General features: G+C 47.2%; 1 protein-coding gene across 4 annotated transcripts in view; it reads left to right on the top strand.

The window, feature by feature from the left end:
* PAX5 (paired box 5) overlaps window positions 1-17025 on the top strand; it is a 196863-nt gene that overhangs the window by 21368 nt on the left and 158470 nt on the right. For all 4 annotated transcript variants that reach the window (XM_017543193.2, XM_017543191.2, XM_017543192.2 and 1 more), the window contains 2 exons: window positions 7684-7748; window positions 11793-11921. In XM_017543193.2, coding sequence (XP_017398682.1) covers window positions 7684-7748; window positions 11793-11921 — 194 coding nt within the window. The remainder of the gene's footprint in view (window positions 1-7683; window positions 7749-11792; window positions 11922-17025) is intronic.

Genomic DNA, 17025 nt, shown 5'->3' with positions numbered 1-17025 from the left:
GAGTCAAGGATGAAGTTCAGAGATGAACAGAAATGATGGTTCTCTAAATTCTTCAGAAAGAAGAAAAGGCAGCAGCCTGAAAACTTGGACAGTTTCCGTTTCTCCAGTTCATACCCTACTATCATCAGTGCAGAGCTTGTGTGGGCATAGGGGACCCTTACTCCTGCCAGAAAGAGGAGGTCAGACTAGAATAAGAGCCTCTTGTCCTGATAGTCATTCCTTCTGTGATGACCCAAATGCACAGATCGCTGTGGAGTGCATGTGTTCACATTTTGAGTCCTGCTATTTCATAAATGGTTAGCCTGTTTTTCTTCTCTTGGCAAACCTTTACTGAGGCCTTGACATCATGCACGGTGCAGGGGAGATAGAGGAGAATCAGGCACACAGTTTCTTGGTCTGTTCTAGAGGGGCTGTTTTTCTAGGGTGGGGTTCTGACATGCGCTTAGAAGCCTGAAGCACCTGGACACAATTGCTGAGGAGGTAGCAATGATGGTGGTGGGTTTTAGGGAGGAGGGGATAACTCCTGTTCTTTTTCTGGATGATAAGAGGCTCCAGTGTGTTTTATTAGCTCCTTACTTCTGGCTCCTTGCAGGATTTCCATGATGCAAAACAACATGACAGGCAGCTGGTCTGCTCTGCAGAGAAACATCCGCCAAGCCCCTGGTCAGGCTTTGGGGGTCCACAGGTTTCCCAACACAGTGTACACATATAACTGGCGGTTTGCAAGATAGTTCAAGGTCGTCCGTGAGGGTCACAAAATCTAACGCCTTACCTGGGGCCAGGCAGATAAGATAATGAGGAAAGCAGGCCAGGCATCAGACGATGGGGAGAGGTTGGGTCCCTGGCAAGCTAGACAGCACAAGTCCTATTAAAGGGGCAGCGCTTCTCAGCTCCAGCTGAATGCTGCCAGGAACATGGGTCCAGTGTTTGCCAGTTTTTTTTTTTTTTTTTTTTTTGCATTCTTCAAGAGAAGGCAGAAGCTGGGGCTTGTGTAGATGTATGTATGTGTATTTCTGTATGTGAAATCTATATATTTAAATTAAAAAAATTTTTTTGGTAAAGATGGGGTCTCCCTGTGTTGCCCAGGCTGGTCTCAAACTCCTGGGCTCAAGCAATCCTTCTACCTCAGCTTCCCAAAGTGCTGGAATTACAGGTGTGAGCCACTGCGCCTAGCTTAATCTTTATATTTCTTTTTTTTTTTTTTTTTTGAGACGGAGTTTCACTTATGTTACCCAGGCTGGAGTGCAATGGCACGATCTCGGCTCACCGCAACCTCCGCCTCCTGGGTTCAAGCAATTCTCCTGCCTCAGCCTCCTGAGTAGCTGGGATTACAGGCACGCACCACCATGCCCAGCTAATTTTTTGTATTTTTAGTAGAGACGGGGTTTCACCATGTTGACCAGGATGGTCTCGATCTCTTGACCTCGTGATCCACCCGCCTCGGCCTCCCAAAGTGCTGGGATTACAGGCGTGAGCCACCGCGCCTGGCCTAATCTTTATATTTCTTAATGGAGGCAACTAATTTCAATTAAAAATGCCTTGCAGGACAAGCGTAACTTTTTTACAGAGCATCGGTTTATGTCCTTTACAATGCAAGGATGCACACTGTTTTGTAATACATTTATTTTAATGTATTTTAGAAAAATAGAAGTAGCACACCAAACTAGTGAGTTTGTGAACTTTGTGAGCTCCCCCCAACACTCCCACCTACCCACTTACAGTAGGAAACTACAATCGCCTTATACAATAAATTTATTTAAGTAAAAAATGAAGTGATGTGAAAGAAATGTTCGCGGCAAATAGAGCAGTGGTTATAGATGTGGCAAAGGCTGGGAAGGGGCATGCGATGTGTGGCCGAGGCAGATCACGGACCCACTGATGCTTTCTGCCTGGAGCCGTGCTGTGGGGAGGTTCTAACTGCTGGCTTCAGGGCCATGGCTAGCCTCAGGGGCATCCTGGGTGTTCAGTCCAAAGCCGTGGCCAGGCAGGCCATGCCTCTAAGGTGCTTTCACGTCTGTGGTCTCCTATAGTCTTTAAGGCTTGACTGTAACCTGTGGCAGGTGTAGCAGCAGAGGCCCAGATGGGGAGTACAGAGGAACAGTGACTTGGAGATAGACATGGGGGTAGAACCCAGGTCTCCCAATGATAAGAGGAGGGCTAGTTTCTTTCTACCACTGCACTGTCGGACTCTGCAAGTGACAGAACTGAGGATCTGTGAGACGAGAGACAAGGAGGAGGAAAAGTCTTTCCTTCTCCATTTCAGATCCTCGCAGGCTGCCTGTTCTGCTACCTGGCTGCCTGCCCTCTCTCCTCCTTAGCCCTCTCCAGTGCTCCTCTCTGGGGGCTCCTGTTTGCGAGTACTCTCCGGCTCCTCCCTGCACTCTTCAGTGACAGCTCACTAAGTGTAGGACAATCTGTTGCTGCTGCCTTCCCCACCCCCAATCCCCCAAAGCCAGAGCCATCCCACCACACGGTTTTATTTTTCAGATGAAGGCAAAGCTCCCACTGCATTCAAATGAATGCAACTTCTAAATGCCTGCCTGGCAAATGACACTGTGTAAGAGGGTCCACCGCTTTCCCAGCCCCTGCCTCCCATCGAGGCAACTCTTCACTCTTCCCGATTTTAAACAGCTGGGGAGGGAGTGCTGGCTGGATGTGTGGCTAGTCTAGTAGCCATAAGGGCGTCTCCACTGTCCACCCCTAGGAGTGTGTGCCTTTCTGCTTCCTTCCAGGGGACCAACCTAGGAAACCATGACTGACAAAGGGTGAAGCAACACTGAACTAGTTCTGTTAGGCTTGTGGAGGATTTCCTGGGACACAAATCACATTGTTCATTTGACATCTTATGGACAAACATGTGCTGGGAGCCTGCACAACCTGCATGAGGGATTGTTGGAATCCAGTCTGAGTGTCCGCTGGAGGTGGCCATCCCAAAGCTGACCCAAACAGTGGGTGGATCTTCCTTCTATTCCAGCACGGTGGCCAAGGGGTGGGGACTACAGGTGGCACTCCCAGTTTAGGGGGCAGCTCTATTTAGCACCAACTGGTTGGGTCTTGTGAGATGTGGGGCCAGTATTGCTGGGTGTTCTGATTTTTCAAGAGAAACTAGAAATCAGATGTTTATGAAAAATCTCCCAACTTAAAAATATTAGAAACTAATTCAAATAAAAACAAACATACTCTGCAGGGTAAGCAAAACTTGTCCAGACCTGGAGGTGACCTGGGGAAGATGTTTTGTTAGCTCTACTCTTAATTCTAATTTTGATGGCAGGCCTTCTGAGATTGTTTATCAATTCCCTCTTTCTTTTTTTGTTTTTGTTTTTGTTTTTTTTTGGGACAGGGTCTCACTCTGTCACCCAGGCTGGAATGCAGAGGCATGATCACAGCTCACTGCAGCCTTGATCTCCCAGACTTGGGTGATCTTCCTACCTCAGCTTTCCAAGTAGCTAGGACTACAGATGCCATCACCATGCCTGGCTAGTTTTTTGTAGAAATGGCATTTCATCATGTTGCCCAGGCTGGTCTTGAACTCCTAGACTCAAGCGATCCACTCACATCAACCTCTATCCATGTCCTCTTTCTTCTCCACAACAGTCACAGGCCTGGGTGCCACCTGTGGGCCCCCTCCCAGCTTGGCACAGTTGGATCCCTGGCTTTTGGATTCTTGGCACAGCTGATGGTCCAAGCTTCTTACTGTACTGATGGCAGTTTGATCAGTGCCATAGATGCAGGTGTTTCTTCAGCCTTATCCCCCTGTTTCCTTTTTCAAGGCACCATTATTTTCTTTTTCACTGTAATTTTGTGAGGACTGGTGGTGGGGTGGTGGGGTGGGGGGCGTGGGATGATGGTAAGAAGCCTAGCCTTTCAAAGAAGGAAGAGTGATGTTTCTATGGGATCCTTAAATGCCACAAAGTCCCTCAGAGTTTTAAACCTCAGATCCTAAGTGGATTTTTAATCCAAATAGCCTTTATGCCTCACATAGGAAGTATTTAACAGAGGGACTGAGCTTCCTTTGAATGTGGCTCAAAGTAAAGTGCTTGGACATGGGAGCTGGAAGCCTGGGCTGACTCGCTGTACAACCCTGGGCAAGTCATTTGAACATCTTGGGCTTTAGTTTTCTCATCCATAGGAAGAGTTTGATGTGAGCTCCCTCCTCTGTTGGACTATCTAGTGTGCTCTGCAGTACGGCAGCTAGGGTCCTGCTCACACGCAGCAGGTTAAAGGACGTGCAGTTTGGTGTGACTGCCAACTCAGTCCAACCATCTCTGGCTTAGAAAAGGTCCTGAGTGTGCTCTTATTGGATGAGTCTTGACAGCCTGTCATTTTTTACATTTTAAATTTGTTTAGAGTTGCTATGATTCAATTATAGCCTTGTTCTTCCCACTACAGTTTCTTCTCAGTGGAAGCTGATGCTCTCTGTTTTTACTTGGTGACTGCTAAAGGCAGATGAGCAAAATCTCTCACCCCTGGGGATGGCTTCAGAAGCTTCCCTTTAACTCTGAGATCCCCCATAAAGGACAGCCCTACTGCAGCCTTAAAACAGAGTGTGAGAATGGCTACCTTCCCTCCCCAGCTTCCAAGGGGATCACCTGTGTTTTATTATTATTTTATTTTTAATTTTTGTGGGCACATAGTGTGTGTGTGTATATATATACATACATATATATATATATATATATATATATGGTCCATGAGATATTTTGGTACAGGTATGCAATGAGTAGGAATCACACCATGGAAAATGGGGTATTCATCCCCTCAAACATTTATCCTTTGTCTTACAAACAACCCAATTACACTCTTTAGTTATTTTTAAATGCATAGTTAAATTATTGCTAACTGTAGTCCCCTCATTGTGCTATCAAATACTAGGTCTTATTCAGTCTTTCTAATTTTTTTTGTACCCATTGAGCATCTTCACCACCCCTCCACCCATCCTCACCTTGTGCTTTTTAAAGCAAATGTGAAAAATATGAACATTTTAGGATTGAAGCTAGTCATTAATCTTTATGAAGACACCACTGAAAATAACATCTTACATTTGTGGAGCACTACTATGTAGCAGCCACTGTTTTAAGTACTTAATTAATTTAATCCTAATAGTAACCCTACAGGATAGGAATGATTCTTAGTCCCATTTGCAGATGAAGAGACTGAGGCATAGAGGTTAAGTAATTTACCCAAGGTCATGTAGCTGGCAAGTTGCAAGAGGGATGGGATTCAAACTCTGGAAGTCTAGTTCCAGAGCCTGTACACGGTGCTGCTGTTGCCTCTTAATGATTTCTAACAATCGATAGTGCTTTCCCAGTGATATTTACAACTATTTTAAAAGAAAATGAGGAAAACATAAGTTTCTTTGCTTTGCTTATGTACAAATTTAATGGCCAGATAATGATTTGAAAAGTAAGGATTTTAAGCTGAACTATAGTGATTTTCTTGCCATGTATTTATATATAACTATATTTATGTCTGTTATATCCATATATTGACATATCCAGAAATCTCTCTGTAGACACATATACACAGAGAAGGTGACATACACAAAAATATAAACATTAGATCAGATGCCAGCTTAATTCCAGGTGACCAAAAAGACTACCTCACTCCCAGATCCTTGTCCAATATGCTTTGAGTTTGCTTAGTGAAAATAAGTGGATTGAATATTAGGGAAAACAAACAATCTGAATGTATTTGACGGAACACTTAAGCTGACTGATTAGAAAAGGGCAAGAGGCCCCTTGCTGAGTTCAACTAGTCAGGCTCCATACAGCCTGTGTGTCTGGTGAGACTGTAGGGTGAACAGAAAAGTCCCTTCAGGCTATCAGCTGAGGACATGGAGTGCCCTTGGTGCCCAGCACCAAGCTGTAAGATCAGAGAAGGCAGAAGCTACGGCCCATTAGATTTAAGGGGAGTCACCCACCTGCTACTTCTGTCCTTCATTTGTATAAGCTGGAGACCCAGTGCAGCCTCAGAATGAACTTTCAGATATTAATGCTCTGGAATGTGAAAAAGCTTCTCATAGAATGCTTAAGAGTAGGATGCAAAACCGTATACATGGAGGCTGGGCACCATGGCTCACGCCTGTAATCCCAGCACTTTGGGAAGTCAAGGCAGGCAGACCGCTTGAGGTCAGGAGTTTGAGACCAGCGTAGCTAACATGGTGAAACCCCGTCTCTACTAAAAATGCAAAAATTAGCTGGCCGTGGTGGCATGTGCCTGTAATCCCAGCTACTCGGGAGGCTGAGGCAGGAGAATCACTTGAACCGGGGAGGCGAAGGTTGCAGTGAGCTGAAATCACATCACTGCATTCCAGCCTGGGCAACAGAGACTCCATCTCAAAACAACAACAACAACAACAACAAAAACTGTATACATGGTATAATCCTGACTTTGTTCAGAGAAAAATGGATATTTCTAAGTATGCACAGGAATGTTAGTATAAAGGAAATACACCAAAATATGGTTTTTAGATGTCTTCTTTATGTTTTCCCATGCTGTCCACAGAGTCTACAATGAATGCATATTACTTTTATAATGAGGAAAAACTCTAATAAATGTCCTTTCAAAAGGTAATAGTTCGAAACTGGAATATAACTTTTCCAAAGAAGCTGGACATTTTATTGTGACCCACTCTTCTCCCAAATACCAAGGAAGTCACTTCCTGGTAGTTCCCGAGGAGCTTTTGGCACCGCCCTGTTCTGCTGCTCTCAGATGCTCTGGGCTTGTGGTCTTGCACACGCATTGTCTACAAACTCCCCAGAGCCTAAGGTTCTGGAGAAGGACGTCAGAGCGGCCAGGCGGCCAAGGGAAGGCAGTACTGCGATTATCTCTTTTAAGTATGGGGCTTTTCCATAAGATCTTTTTTCTCTTCTGAAAATGATTTGATTACTTAAAATAAGCAAATAGTAGTCTGTTCCAACTCCATCATTGTACTGAGGTCCACAATGGAATGGACCTGGTCAAGGTCACAGTGGAGTTTCTATTAGAATATGAGCAAGGTCTCTGAAAAGACAGTCAAGGATACCCCTGGCTCTAGCTCTGTGGATCTTTTCCATGAGGTTTGGTGCAAGGTAGGCTTTCTTTTAGCATAGCCAAATCAGATGTCTCCTGGCAGCGCTTTGACTCTCCCTAGTATCAGAACAACACATACATCCCCTCCCTTGACTTCCTAGGGGAAGGGGTGTTATCCCTCCTTGTACGTTCTCTAGGGCAGAGAAACCAGCATGTGAGCACTGCCAGAGGACAGAGGGGTTACCTGGTTCAGTTTCTTCATTTGACAGATGGGAGGCTGAGGTCTAGGGAAAGGAAGGACTCCTTAAAGTCACTCAATGAGTCTCTTATGGAGCTAAAGCTATACCCAAGAAAGGGATGCCTACTCGTAATGTTAACATGTCATCCTCTTTCTTCAGAAGAGGCACTTGAATCCCAGAGAGGGGGCGCAAATTACATTAAGACACCCAGGGAAATAGAAGCAAAGTTGGGACTAGTCCATAAATCTTCCACCCTCCTGATTCCCAGCCTGGGTTTATAATCTCCCTCCACCTCTGCCGCTTTGCCTCAGCTCCATCCATGGCCCAGCTTGGGTATGAGTTTTCTGGTTTCTGGTTATCTGTGCATAGCTGGTTGAGGTCTCTTCTCCTTCCTGATGGTAAATAGCCATTTTTTTTTTTCAACTGCCCACAGGATCATCCGGACAAAAGTACAGCAGCCACCCAACCAACCAGTCCCAGCTTCCAGTCACAGCATAGGTAAGAAGAACTTTTTAAAAAAATTTAAAAATCTAATGGGCTCCAAATATTCTAAAGAACTTTTAATCATTCTTATGGACAGATAATTCTGCATAAAACACTTCAGCACACGTACTAATGCGCCTTCTTTGTCATTCTCCAAGGGCTGAACCTGGTAAATGAATTTTATAAATACTGCTAAAAGGTTTTGAATTTTACTGATTATTATGATAAATAGCTTTCACCATGAGACAGAAAATTGAAATCTAAGCCCCAAAAAAAAAAATCCACTAATGGGGGTCTATAGAATGTCAGATAATTAAAGTAATAAATCAAGAAAGGGATACTTATTCATAACATTTTCTGCATCATTAGTCAGTAAGTAGTTTTGAATGTGTTTTTTTCTTCTATCAACCAGCCCTTCTACAATTCTTTGTGCACTTGCAGTCTTGAGTGAAGATGTGGCAAAAGTTCTCAAACTTACTTTCTCTCTCTCTTGCTTCGATCTCACGTACTCTGAACTGTCAAGGGCTCCCGGTGGGGTTTCCGGCACTCGCACGTGAAGTCTGAGAGTGGCCGTGACCCGAAAGTGGGAGCCATACTTCCTAGTTCTCAAGAGTTCAGAAATGTCCTTTGTCTTCCCTTCAAAGATTGTGAAAGGACACTGTCTATTTAAGGTGTATTATTTCTCCACTTGGGATATAGGAAACACCTCTGGTTAGCTGAGGGGAAGGTTATTCTACTGTAAGAAAGTGGGCAATGATTCAGAAAGTCTCTGACACTTCTGGTTGCCACAGTCAATCCTGCAGAATCACACCTCAGATTGTGTGACATTTCCACACTTTGTTACTCCTTCTTTAAACGAGAACTTGAACTCACACAGTGATGGGGATCGGGCAGAGGCCTGGCCTCTAGTTCCTACTCTGTCATTAACTCACTCAGTAAAATGCGAAACTCCTCTCACCTCCCTGAGTCTCTGTTTCCTCATTTATGGATGGAGGGGCACTAACCAGGTGTTCTCTGAGGACTCTGCTCCTCCATGGTTTTGGATAAAGTAAGACAGATTTCCTCCCTGCCAGGAAATCATTCCTCATTTGGTAATCCCTTCAGAAAGTGTCTGTTAAGTCCCTGCTGTGCAGACTTTAGCGTCAGAGGCCAAGCCCACAAGAAAGGGAAGACACAATCCCCATTCTCAAGGGCTTCTAGGTCTAAAGCGGGAACATAATGAAGAGAAGTTTGCAAAACAGAGATGAAGCTCCAGAAGAAGGGATGGGTGCTGTGGGGGCAGAAGGGAAGGAACCAGCAGCTCTGCTGGGCTAGGATGAAGAGGGTGAAGGAAGGCTTCCTGGGGGAATGTTTGTGGCTGAGATTTCACTTGCAGTTGACCAATTATTTCAGGTCACATAGCCCTGAAAATCAAACTAGGTGTAACTGCTAATATTCTTTCAATTGGTTTAGAGGGATAATTCTATTGTAGGTCAGCAGAATGCTTTGTTTTGTCCCAGAAATTTTTAAGTTAAAACTACATCTCACATACATATAGCCTCTTAGAGTTCACAAACTTATCTAGGCGTGAGGAAACTGAAACTTAGAGAGATGAAATAACTAGCCCTAGGTCATGTTGCTAGGAAGTGGTGGAGCCAGAAGTGGAATCTGGGTCTTTTGAGCCTAGAGCAATCACAGAACACCAAAACGCATGTCATGGGCTCTGTCAGCAACATGGTGAGCCTTGGTTATACATGGTGGTTGTTGTTTAAAGCACCAGGTGACCTGGGATCTTCTTTCTTCCTCTGTTTCTTACACGTTAATACAGAAAAGGTTATGGGATTTGCATAAATCTATTTTAAGGAGCTTTTTCTGGTGAAGAAAAAGAGAAGTTAACTATTTCTGCTTCTGTGTCTCTTAAGGAAGATGTAAGGTCAAACTGAAATGTGAGAAGAAAGGCATGGTTCCCTCTGGGTTTGTAGGAGCCAGGAGCTGGATCTGACCCAAAGGGAAGCCATGAAGGGCTTCTCAGGCAGTCACCACCATTTCTAGTAATTTCCTACACTTAAGAGTCAAAGGTGGCTCCACCTGCCTCCAGCTGGTTATAGCCCACGGAAGTGTGTCTGAGATTGGTCTGTAGGTTTTAATGAACCAAGAAAGAATTCCCACAGCCCTCAGTGGCAATTCAGCCGTACAGCTGGAGAGGCCCCTGCTGATGGACTGGTCTATTCCTAGGATCCTGGGACCAGAAGTCAATGTGAAACTTGCACAAAAGTTGCACATCCCCTGCATCCATCCAATTCTTATTCTTAGGAACTTTGAGACCTGGCCTCAGTCACAATAAGTCACCAACCACTGCCCCTGTTTCTGGGCAGAGGAAATCTAGACTTTAAGCAAGTAAACCCAAGGCTGAGTTCTGGCGTCGCTGTTTATTGGCTAGATGACTTTGAATCACTTTCCCTGTGGACCCTTAGTTTCCTCATTTGATAAATGGGGATAAGTAATAGCACTCTGGGCTGTTGCAATCAAAGCACCGCATTCATGTGAAGTATATTATTGCTCTTCATTATTTATTAGTGAGAAGCAGATTAGTTACAGGGGTTAAGGCTTTAGTCTCTGGGTTTAAATCACCAGTCTCCCTCTTTTTTTTTAAATTAATTATTTATTTAAGATGGAGTTTCTTTTTTTATTTTCTTTTTTGTTTTTTTTAATTATTTTATTTATTATTATTATTTTGCTTTTTTTAAGATGGAGTTTCACTCTTGTTGCCCAGGCTGGAGTGCAATGGTGCGATCTCAGCTCACTGCAACCTCTGCCTCCTGGGTTCAAGTGATTCTCCTGCCTCAGCCTCCTGAGTAGCTGGGATTACAGGTATGCACCACCACACCTGGCTAATTTTGTATTTTTAGTAGAGATGGGGTTTCTCCAATTTGGTCAGGCTGGTCTTGAACTCCCGACCTCAGGTGATCCATCTGCCTTGGCCTCCCAAAGTGCTGGGATTACAGGCATCAGCCACGGTGCCTGGCCTTTTAAATTTTTATTTTTTGAGACAGAGTCTTGCTCTGTTGCCCAGGCTGGAGTGCAGTGGCACAATCATAGCTCACTGCAACCTTGACCTCCTGGGCTCAAGTGATTCTCCTGCCTCAGCCTCCTGAGTAGCTGGGACTATAGGCTTGTGCTACCACGTCTGGCTAATTTTTAAAAAAGTTTTTGATAGGTCTCACTATGTTGGCCAGGCTGGTCTTGAACTCCTGAGCTCAAGTGATCCTCCCACCTCTGCCCCAGAGTGCTGGGATTACAGGCATGAGCCCCAGCCCAGGCACTCTCTTACTAGCTGTGTGATCCTGGGTGAGCCATTCATCTTTGGGTTCCCCTTCCCTTCCTTTTCCAACGGGATCATCACAATTACCTAGCTTCTAAGATTGTTCTCAGAATTCAATGAGATAATGCCTCAATGCTGACACAGAGTAAGTTCTCAGAAAAAGTTAGTTATCGTTATTGTCATAATTAATACGAAAAATCAAATCCCAGGAAACTGGAAGAAGAAAACACAGAGAGAAACTGAAAAGAAGGTGCACTCTGCGGTTTGCAGTTTGTTAGTTGTGCCTGTGAGTTTGTGCTCAAGTAGTTGTGTTTGCACTCACGGCTGGGTATGCAGGCAGGTAGTGAACTGCCTAATGAGTAATTCGGGTTTTTTTTTTTTTTTTTTTTAGCACTGGCTGTTGGTGGGCCCCGGCTCGCCTCTTTCTCCTCTCCATCCCCTGCTACCTGCATCCAAGGATAGGTTGGGATTTGAGCCAGCGCCCTTCCTGTCCCCATGTTCCTTTCTGCCGGGGTCAGTCCTCCTCAGTACTCACCCCTCTCTTACTCCTCACAGCGCAGAGAACGGGGCAAACCGCCCGCCCGAGGCCCGCGCTCGTGGCCCAGGTGTGGACGCCTGTGTAGGGCGAGGGTCCTCAGCGCCCACCCCGGGCCCCCGCACTCGCTCACTCCCAGCTGCCCACAGCCCCGCGTGCGGTGTTAGCCGGCCCGCCGCCCTCGGCTGTCTGCGGTCCTAACCACCCGTCTTTCTCCGCGCAGTGTCCACGGGCTCCGTGACGCAGGTGTCCTCGGTGAGCACCGACTCGGCCGGCTCGTCGTACTCCATCAGCGGCATCCTGGGCATCACGTCCCCCAGCGCCGACACCAACAAGCGCAAGAGAGACGAAGGTAAGAGACGCCCCTGCAGCCCCATCGGGAATGCGCCCCACGGGGTCAGTTTTCGGCGCTCAGTCAGTCGCGGGTGGTAGCAGAGGTGTCCGCGAGCACCTCCCTTACCTGCAGAGGAGCGAGTCCCCAAGCCCGCACGCTGTCCCTTTCGTGAACACTTGAAGGAGCTGAGCCCTCCCTCCGCCAGGTAGACAGCAGCAGGGTGCGACTGTGACATTCTTGCTGGCGGCCACCATGGTCACCCGTTGGGTAGAAGAAGCGGGCCTGGCAGAGCCCTTGTGGCTTGAGCTTTGGCCTTTAAGAAGACCCTGTGTGTGTGTGCAGATAATGCGGCCCGAGGGCAGCGTGTGCTGGGCTCCACACCCAAGTCCCCTTTGTGGAGGAGCTTTGGACCAGAGAGAGGGGGCTGGGCAAAGCCCGGACAGGGGCACGCTTGGGGAGGGTGGAGGAGTGGGTTCTCTGAAAGGCCTGCACACGCCTCAGCAGAGAAGGCTTTCAGCCCTGGTGATGGTGTTGGGGGGCGGTGTGGAGGAAATTAATAATCATCTCATCCTTGCCCTTGGGTCTGGAGGGAAGGAGTGCGGGGGTGTTGGGGGGATTACAAAGATGACAATCTTCCCGGTTGGTTTTTCTCAGCCCCTCTACCAGCCGTGTGCTGCCTGGGTCTCCAGAGCCGGCCACCTCCATCCTGGACACCGGGCACCTTAACCGGGACTCCTTTCCTCTGGATGGGCTGCCAGCACTGGCTGACATTAATGGGTTTGAGAGAAAAGACCCCCTGGGAGTCTGTAAAACCTTAGTCAGGAAAAAAAAAAAAAAAAAAAAAAAAAAACCAGGGCTGTGGTCTAGGGCCTGAGAGCAGCGTGACAGAAATCTTGATTCAATTATTCTGCTCCCCGGCACAATTCCCTTTCTCAGCTCCATGTAAGGAATGTGTGTTCTCGTGAGCACATGCCTAAGTACTTAAGATCTGTAACTAGAAAATTGAGTCAGCCTAGCCGTGGGTTGGCTTGTGGTCTGCGTGTTGCCAGCAGCCCAGAAGCCGAGCCGGTGGCCTCAGTCTGGAGCCATGGGGGTGCGTGGGGATGATTCACGGCTTTTGGAACCTGCCTCGCCTCTCCTCCTCCTGCCGCTCCTGAACAGATGTCAGAAGTCTTTAACTCAGTAGGTTGTGGTGCTGTGTGCTGCAGGAGGCAGTGGGCCTGCCATTGCTGTTTGTTTATGAGGCTAGTGGTGTCATCTTTTCTCCCATTGTCACCTGGACTCGCAGCAGATGTGCCTAAGCTGGGGCCTGGCTGTATTTGTTCCTGGGTAGAAGGACAGATTGTGTGAGGCTCCCCTAGAGGCTGAGGGATCCAGGCAGTGATTTTCGGGAAAGAAAAAATCTAGTTTAATGTTTACCACCAAACAGACAGTTCTGGCCTGAGGGCGTTGTTTTACTTTGTTTTCGGGGTGCTGTATTGGCTGGCAGTCTGACCAGCAGTCATGGTTTGGGCCCACGAGCTCCTTTATGAGGTATAGTGTGGTCCGAATGTGGGTGGTGTTGGTGTTGACCACTCTGTACTACTCAGATCATTCCCAGAGGACTGTGGCCCATTTGGGTATATTGACTTTTAAGAGGGATAGTGAAAAATAGGGCTGGGTCCTAACTGAAGAGGGATCTGATACAACACCTGGGAACGCCTCAAGGCTCTAGGGATATTTTGGCACAAAGAAGAGCAGAATAAACAAAACTGGATTGCTGCTTTCAAGTGTTTGGAGGGCTGACAAGGAAGGAGGAAGGAATGAGATCTTGTTGCATGGCCTTAAAGTGTGCAGCAGATGCAGAGGTGATTTTACCTCAGTTTAAGAAAGAACCAAGTTGCACATATGAGAGTGGCCTAGGGATAAAAGGGGATGCCTCCAGAGGGAATGATGCCCTATCTCTGGGGATATGTATGCAGAGACGAAGTGACCACTTGTTGGGCTGCCATACAGAGTATCAAGAATCAGAGGTGGTATTGGATGACAATTTTTAGTTTTTAAATTACATTTTTTTCCCTTAATAAATGGAGATGAGTTTTTGCTCTGTTGCCCAGGCTGGTCTCAAACTCCTGACTCAAGTGATCCACCTGCCTAGGCCTCCCAAAGTGCTGGGATTTCAGGCATGAGCCAGTGTTCCCGGCCTGGGTAATCTTTGAACTCTCCACATCTGATATATATGGAAGAGTCCTGATCCTCAGGAAGATGGGAGGCAGTTCAGTCAGTGGTCTGCGGTGGAAGGGAGAATGACTTGATGGTCCTGGAAGCTTGATGGCATGGAAAGAGTGGGGGATGAACCCAAGCAGCAACCAGAGCCTCCTGCTCGCTGCTGCCCACACCGCTGACAGTGTGCACGTTTGATCCCAGGCGTGGACAGCAATGGTCTGGCTCACACCAGGGAAGTGTCTGTGGGGGTATTGCATAAGTGCCTCCTTCTGATCTTTCCCATCCTCTCTCTGTATCTCTCTGGATCCCTGCAGAAGCTCTAGTGACTGTCACTTCCATGTTACTAGGGGAGGTGATGGAGGCTCCACAGTCATACAGCTGGCATGGACTGGTGAGTCGGGAGGAACTGCAGTGCCCCTAGGGCCTCAGTTCCCTGGTATTTTCCAGCTACCTGTTGCACCTTAGTCCTTCTGGAGAGGACCTTTGGAGGTGGAGCAGCCTGGGACTGGGCAGAGCCTGGGGCTGGTGTGGGAAAGATTTTCAAACAGAAGGGCATGATTAGCAGGTTGGATGCTGCAGAAAGAGAAGTGAGACCTGAGGCCAGTGGTTGGGGGAGAGCAGAGAAAGTAAGAACCAGCCACTGGGGAAACAGGGACATTGCAGGCACGCTGGCCGGTCAGTCCACGGAGGCTGCAAACCATGGATTTGTGAGGGTGCTGGCCTCTGAGGTGGTACCATCAGCAGCCTGAGAGAAGATCATGGGGTGAGAGAGGTGTTGGAGAGCTAAGAGGAAGACAGCTGAGGGTCCTTGCCCATTTTTCAGATGAGGTGACGGAGGCTTTGCAAGGTGGAGTTGCTTACTCTGCTGCCTGGTTCATAGTCATCCCCAGCTTGGAATTGAGTTTTGCCCTGAGGGCATTTCCTGGGGCCACCCTCCTGCCCAGATCTCGACAGAGGTGAGCAGGTGATAGGATCCAAACACAGAGGGTGAGCTGGGGAGCAAGACTGGCAAGCTCAAAGCCCTCTGATGAGCACGGCAGTGGATGAAGTGACACCAGGGGAAAGGGTAAGGCAAGGAGGGCCAGTTTTGACTGAAAGGATCTGGGAGGGCTCCTTATAGGAGGTGGCTGGGTAGAGGGAGGAGAGGACATTCCAGTTAAAGGCAAGAGAGACTGTCCCAAGTCTGGGATTATGGTGAGCCTGTGCAGGGAGAGGACCCGCATGGCAGGATTTGGAAAGGCAGAGAGGTAGAAAGATGTGGTGGCTTAGATGTTGACCGAGGCTTCTGAACATTTAGTCTAGAAGCATTAGGGAGATGGTTTTGAGCTGTGTGTCTTAGATACTCAAGAAACATTTACTGTGCTGAGTGTTTCAGATATAAAGGCAACATGAAAGTGACTAGCCCTGTACTACCCAATAGAAGTAGAACACAAGCCACATGTGTAATTTTAAATGATCTAGTAACCACATTAAAAAGTATAAAATGAAACAAGTGGAACTAATTTTAATAACATATTCTATTTAATCCAGTATACCCAAAATATCATCATTTCAACATAACATCAATATAAAAAAATTGAAGCTAGGTTTTCTCTTATTTTTGGTGCCAAGTCTTTGAAACCAGATGTGTATTTTACATGTACAGTGCATCTCAATTTGGATGCTAAACGTTTGACAGTTAAAGTTGTATTTAGTGGGAAAAATATTTTACACTGCTTCTATTTTAAAGTTTAAATTAAAATCAAATGAAATAAAGAAATTAGTTCCTGGATTGTACTGGACACATTTCAAGTGTACAGTGGCTACATAGGACTAGTGGCTGCTGTGTTGGACAACACGGCTCTAATACAAATGCTTGGCACACAGTAGGTGCTCAATATGTGCTCTTTGGTAGGGTGGATCAGTCACATTCATTTAGAGGGTTCACAATTAGTAACCAGGGTAAGTGGAGGGACCTCTAGTCTCCTCAGTCAAGGGTGCTTCTGTCTGGTATTTTGGGCTTCCATAGAAAGCTCTGAGTAGAGTTCTGTAGCAAAGACAAACAAACAATTTAGAATATTATTAGACCAGTGGATTGGCAAGGACTCTTTCAGTCTAGAAATTCTAGGGTTCTAATGTCTGCCTCCAAGACCAGACTTGGGGATACAGCCACTATGTCCAAGTCTCGGATGAACTGTTCTACAGCAACAGGTGAGCTCTCTGTGGCCTCTGGAGGCAGAGCTGGGGCTGCTTAAAGGAAGCTACAGGAGGCAGATTATGGCTTGAGTGCAACATATGGCTTTCAGAAGCAGCCAGGCTGGGCCATGAATGGAAGCATTATCTTAGAAAGGTAGTGAACTCTCCATCATCAGAGGTGTGAGCAGGGGCTGGACAAATGAGGAGCAGAAGAGTCAAGGAGGACATTCTGCTTCAGACTTCGTGACTTTTGAGGCAGGCCGGTGCTTCTGTGCCTGTACTGTGTCTGCACGTGCTTGTACCCCCCATCTTTCCCCTCTGCTGCCTGACTCTGAGGCTGCCACTCATGTGGACTGGACAGGGCAGAGCCACAAATCATTTCTATCCCTGGCCCAGCCTCTCGGCATAGCCCTGGTCCACAGGGACGCCCACGAGGCCTGTGGGATGGCTCCGAGGGTCAGGCTGGGGTGCCGCCCAGTTGTGAGGTGTAGCTTTGTCTCTTGGTTGGTCAGAACTGAGAGCTTTCGTGGAGGAAGCTGTGGCATGGCTGAGGAATCCTGCTGGGTGAGGGGGATAGAGGCTGAGTCGGCACCTCCCTCTCCGGAAGGCCCAGAGGAGGTGGTGGCAGGGAGAGACTTGGCCAAGCAGGCAGGGCTGTGAATGGGAGCCATAGGTGAAAGGGCAGCCTCAGACCCTCGGTTCCTTCCTGGGCCTTTGATCTCTGGCGAGACCTCCTTCCGCC

The sequence above is a fragment of the Cebus imitator genome, unplaced genomic scaffold, assembly GCF_001604975.1.
Source record: "Cebus imitator isolate Cc_AM_T3 unplaced genomic scaffold, Cebus_imitator-1.0 Scaffold149, whole genome shotgun sequence".
NCBI lineage: Eukaryota > Metazoa > Chordata > Mammalia > Primates > Cebidae > Cebus > Cebus imitator.
This window is presented reverse-complemented; position numbering and strand designations above follow the sequence as displayed.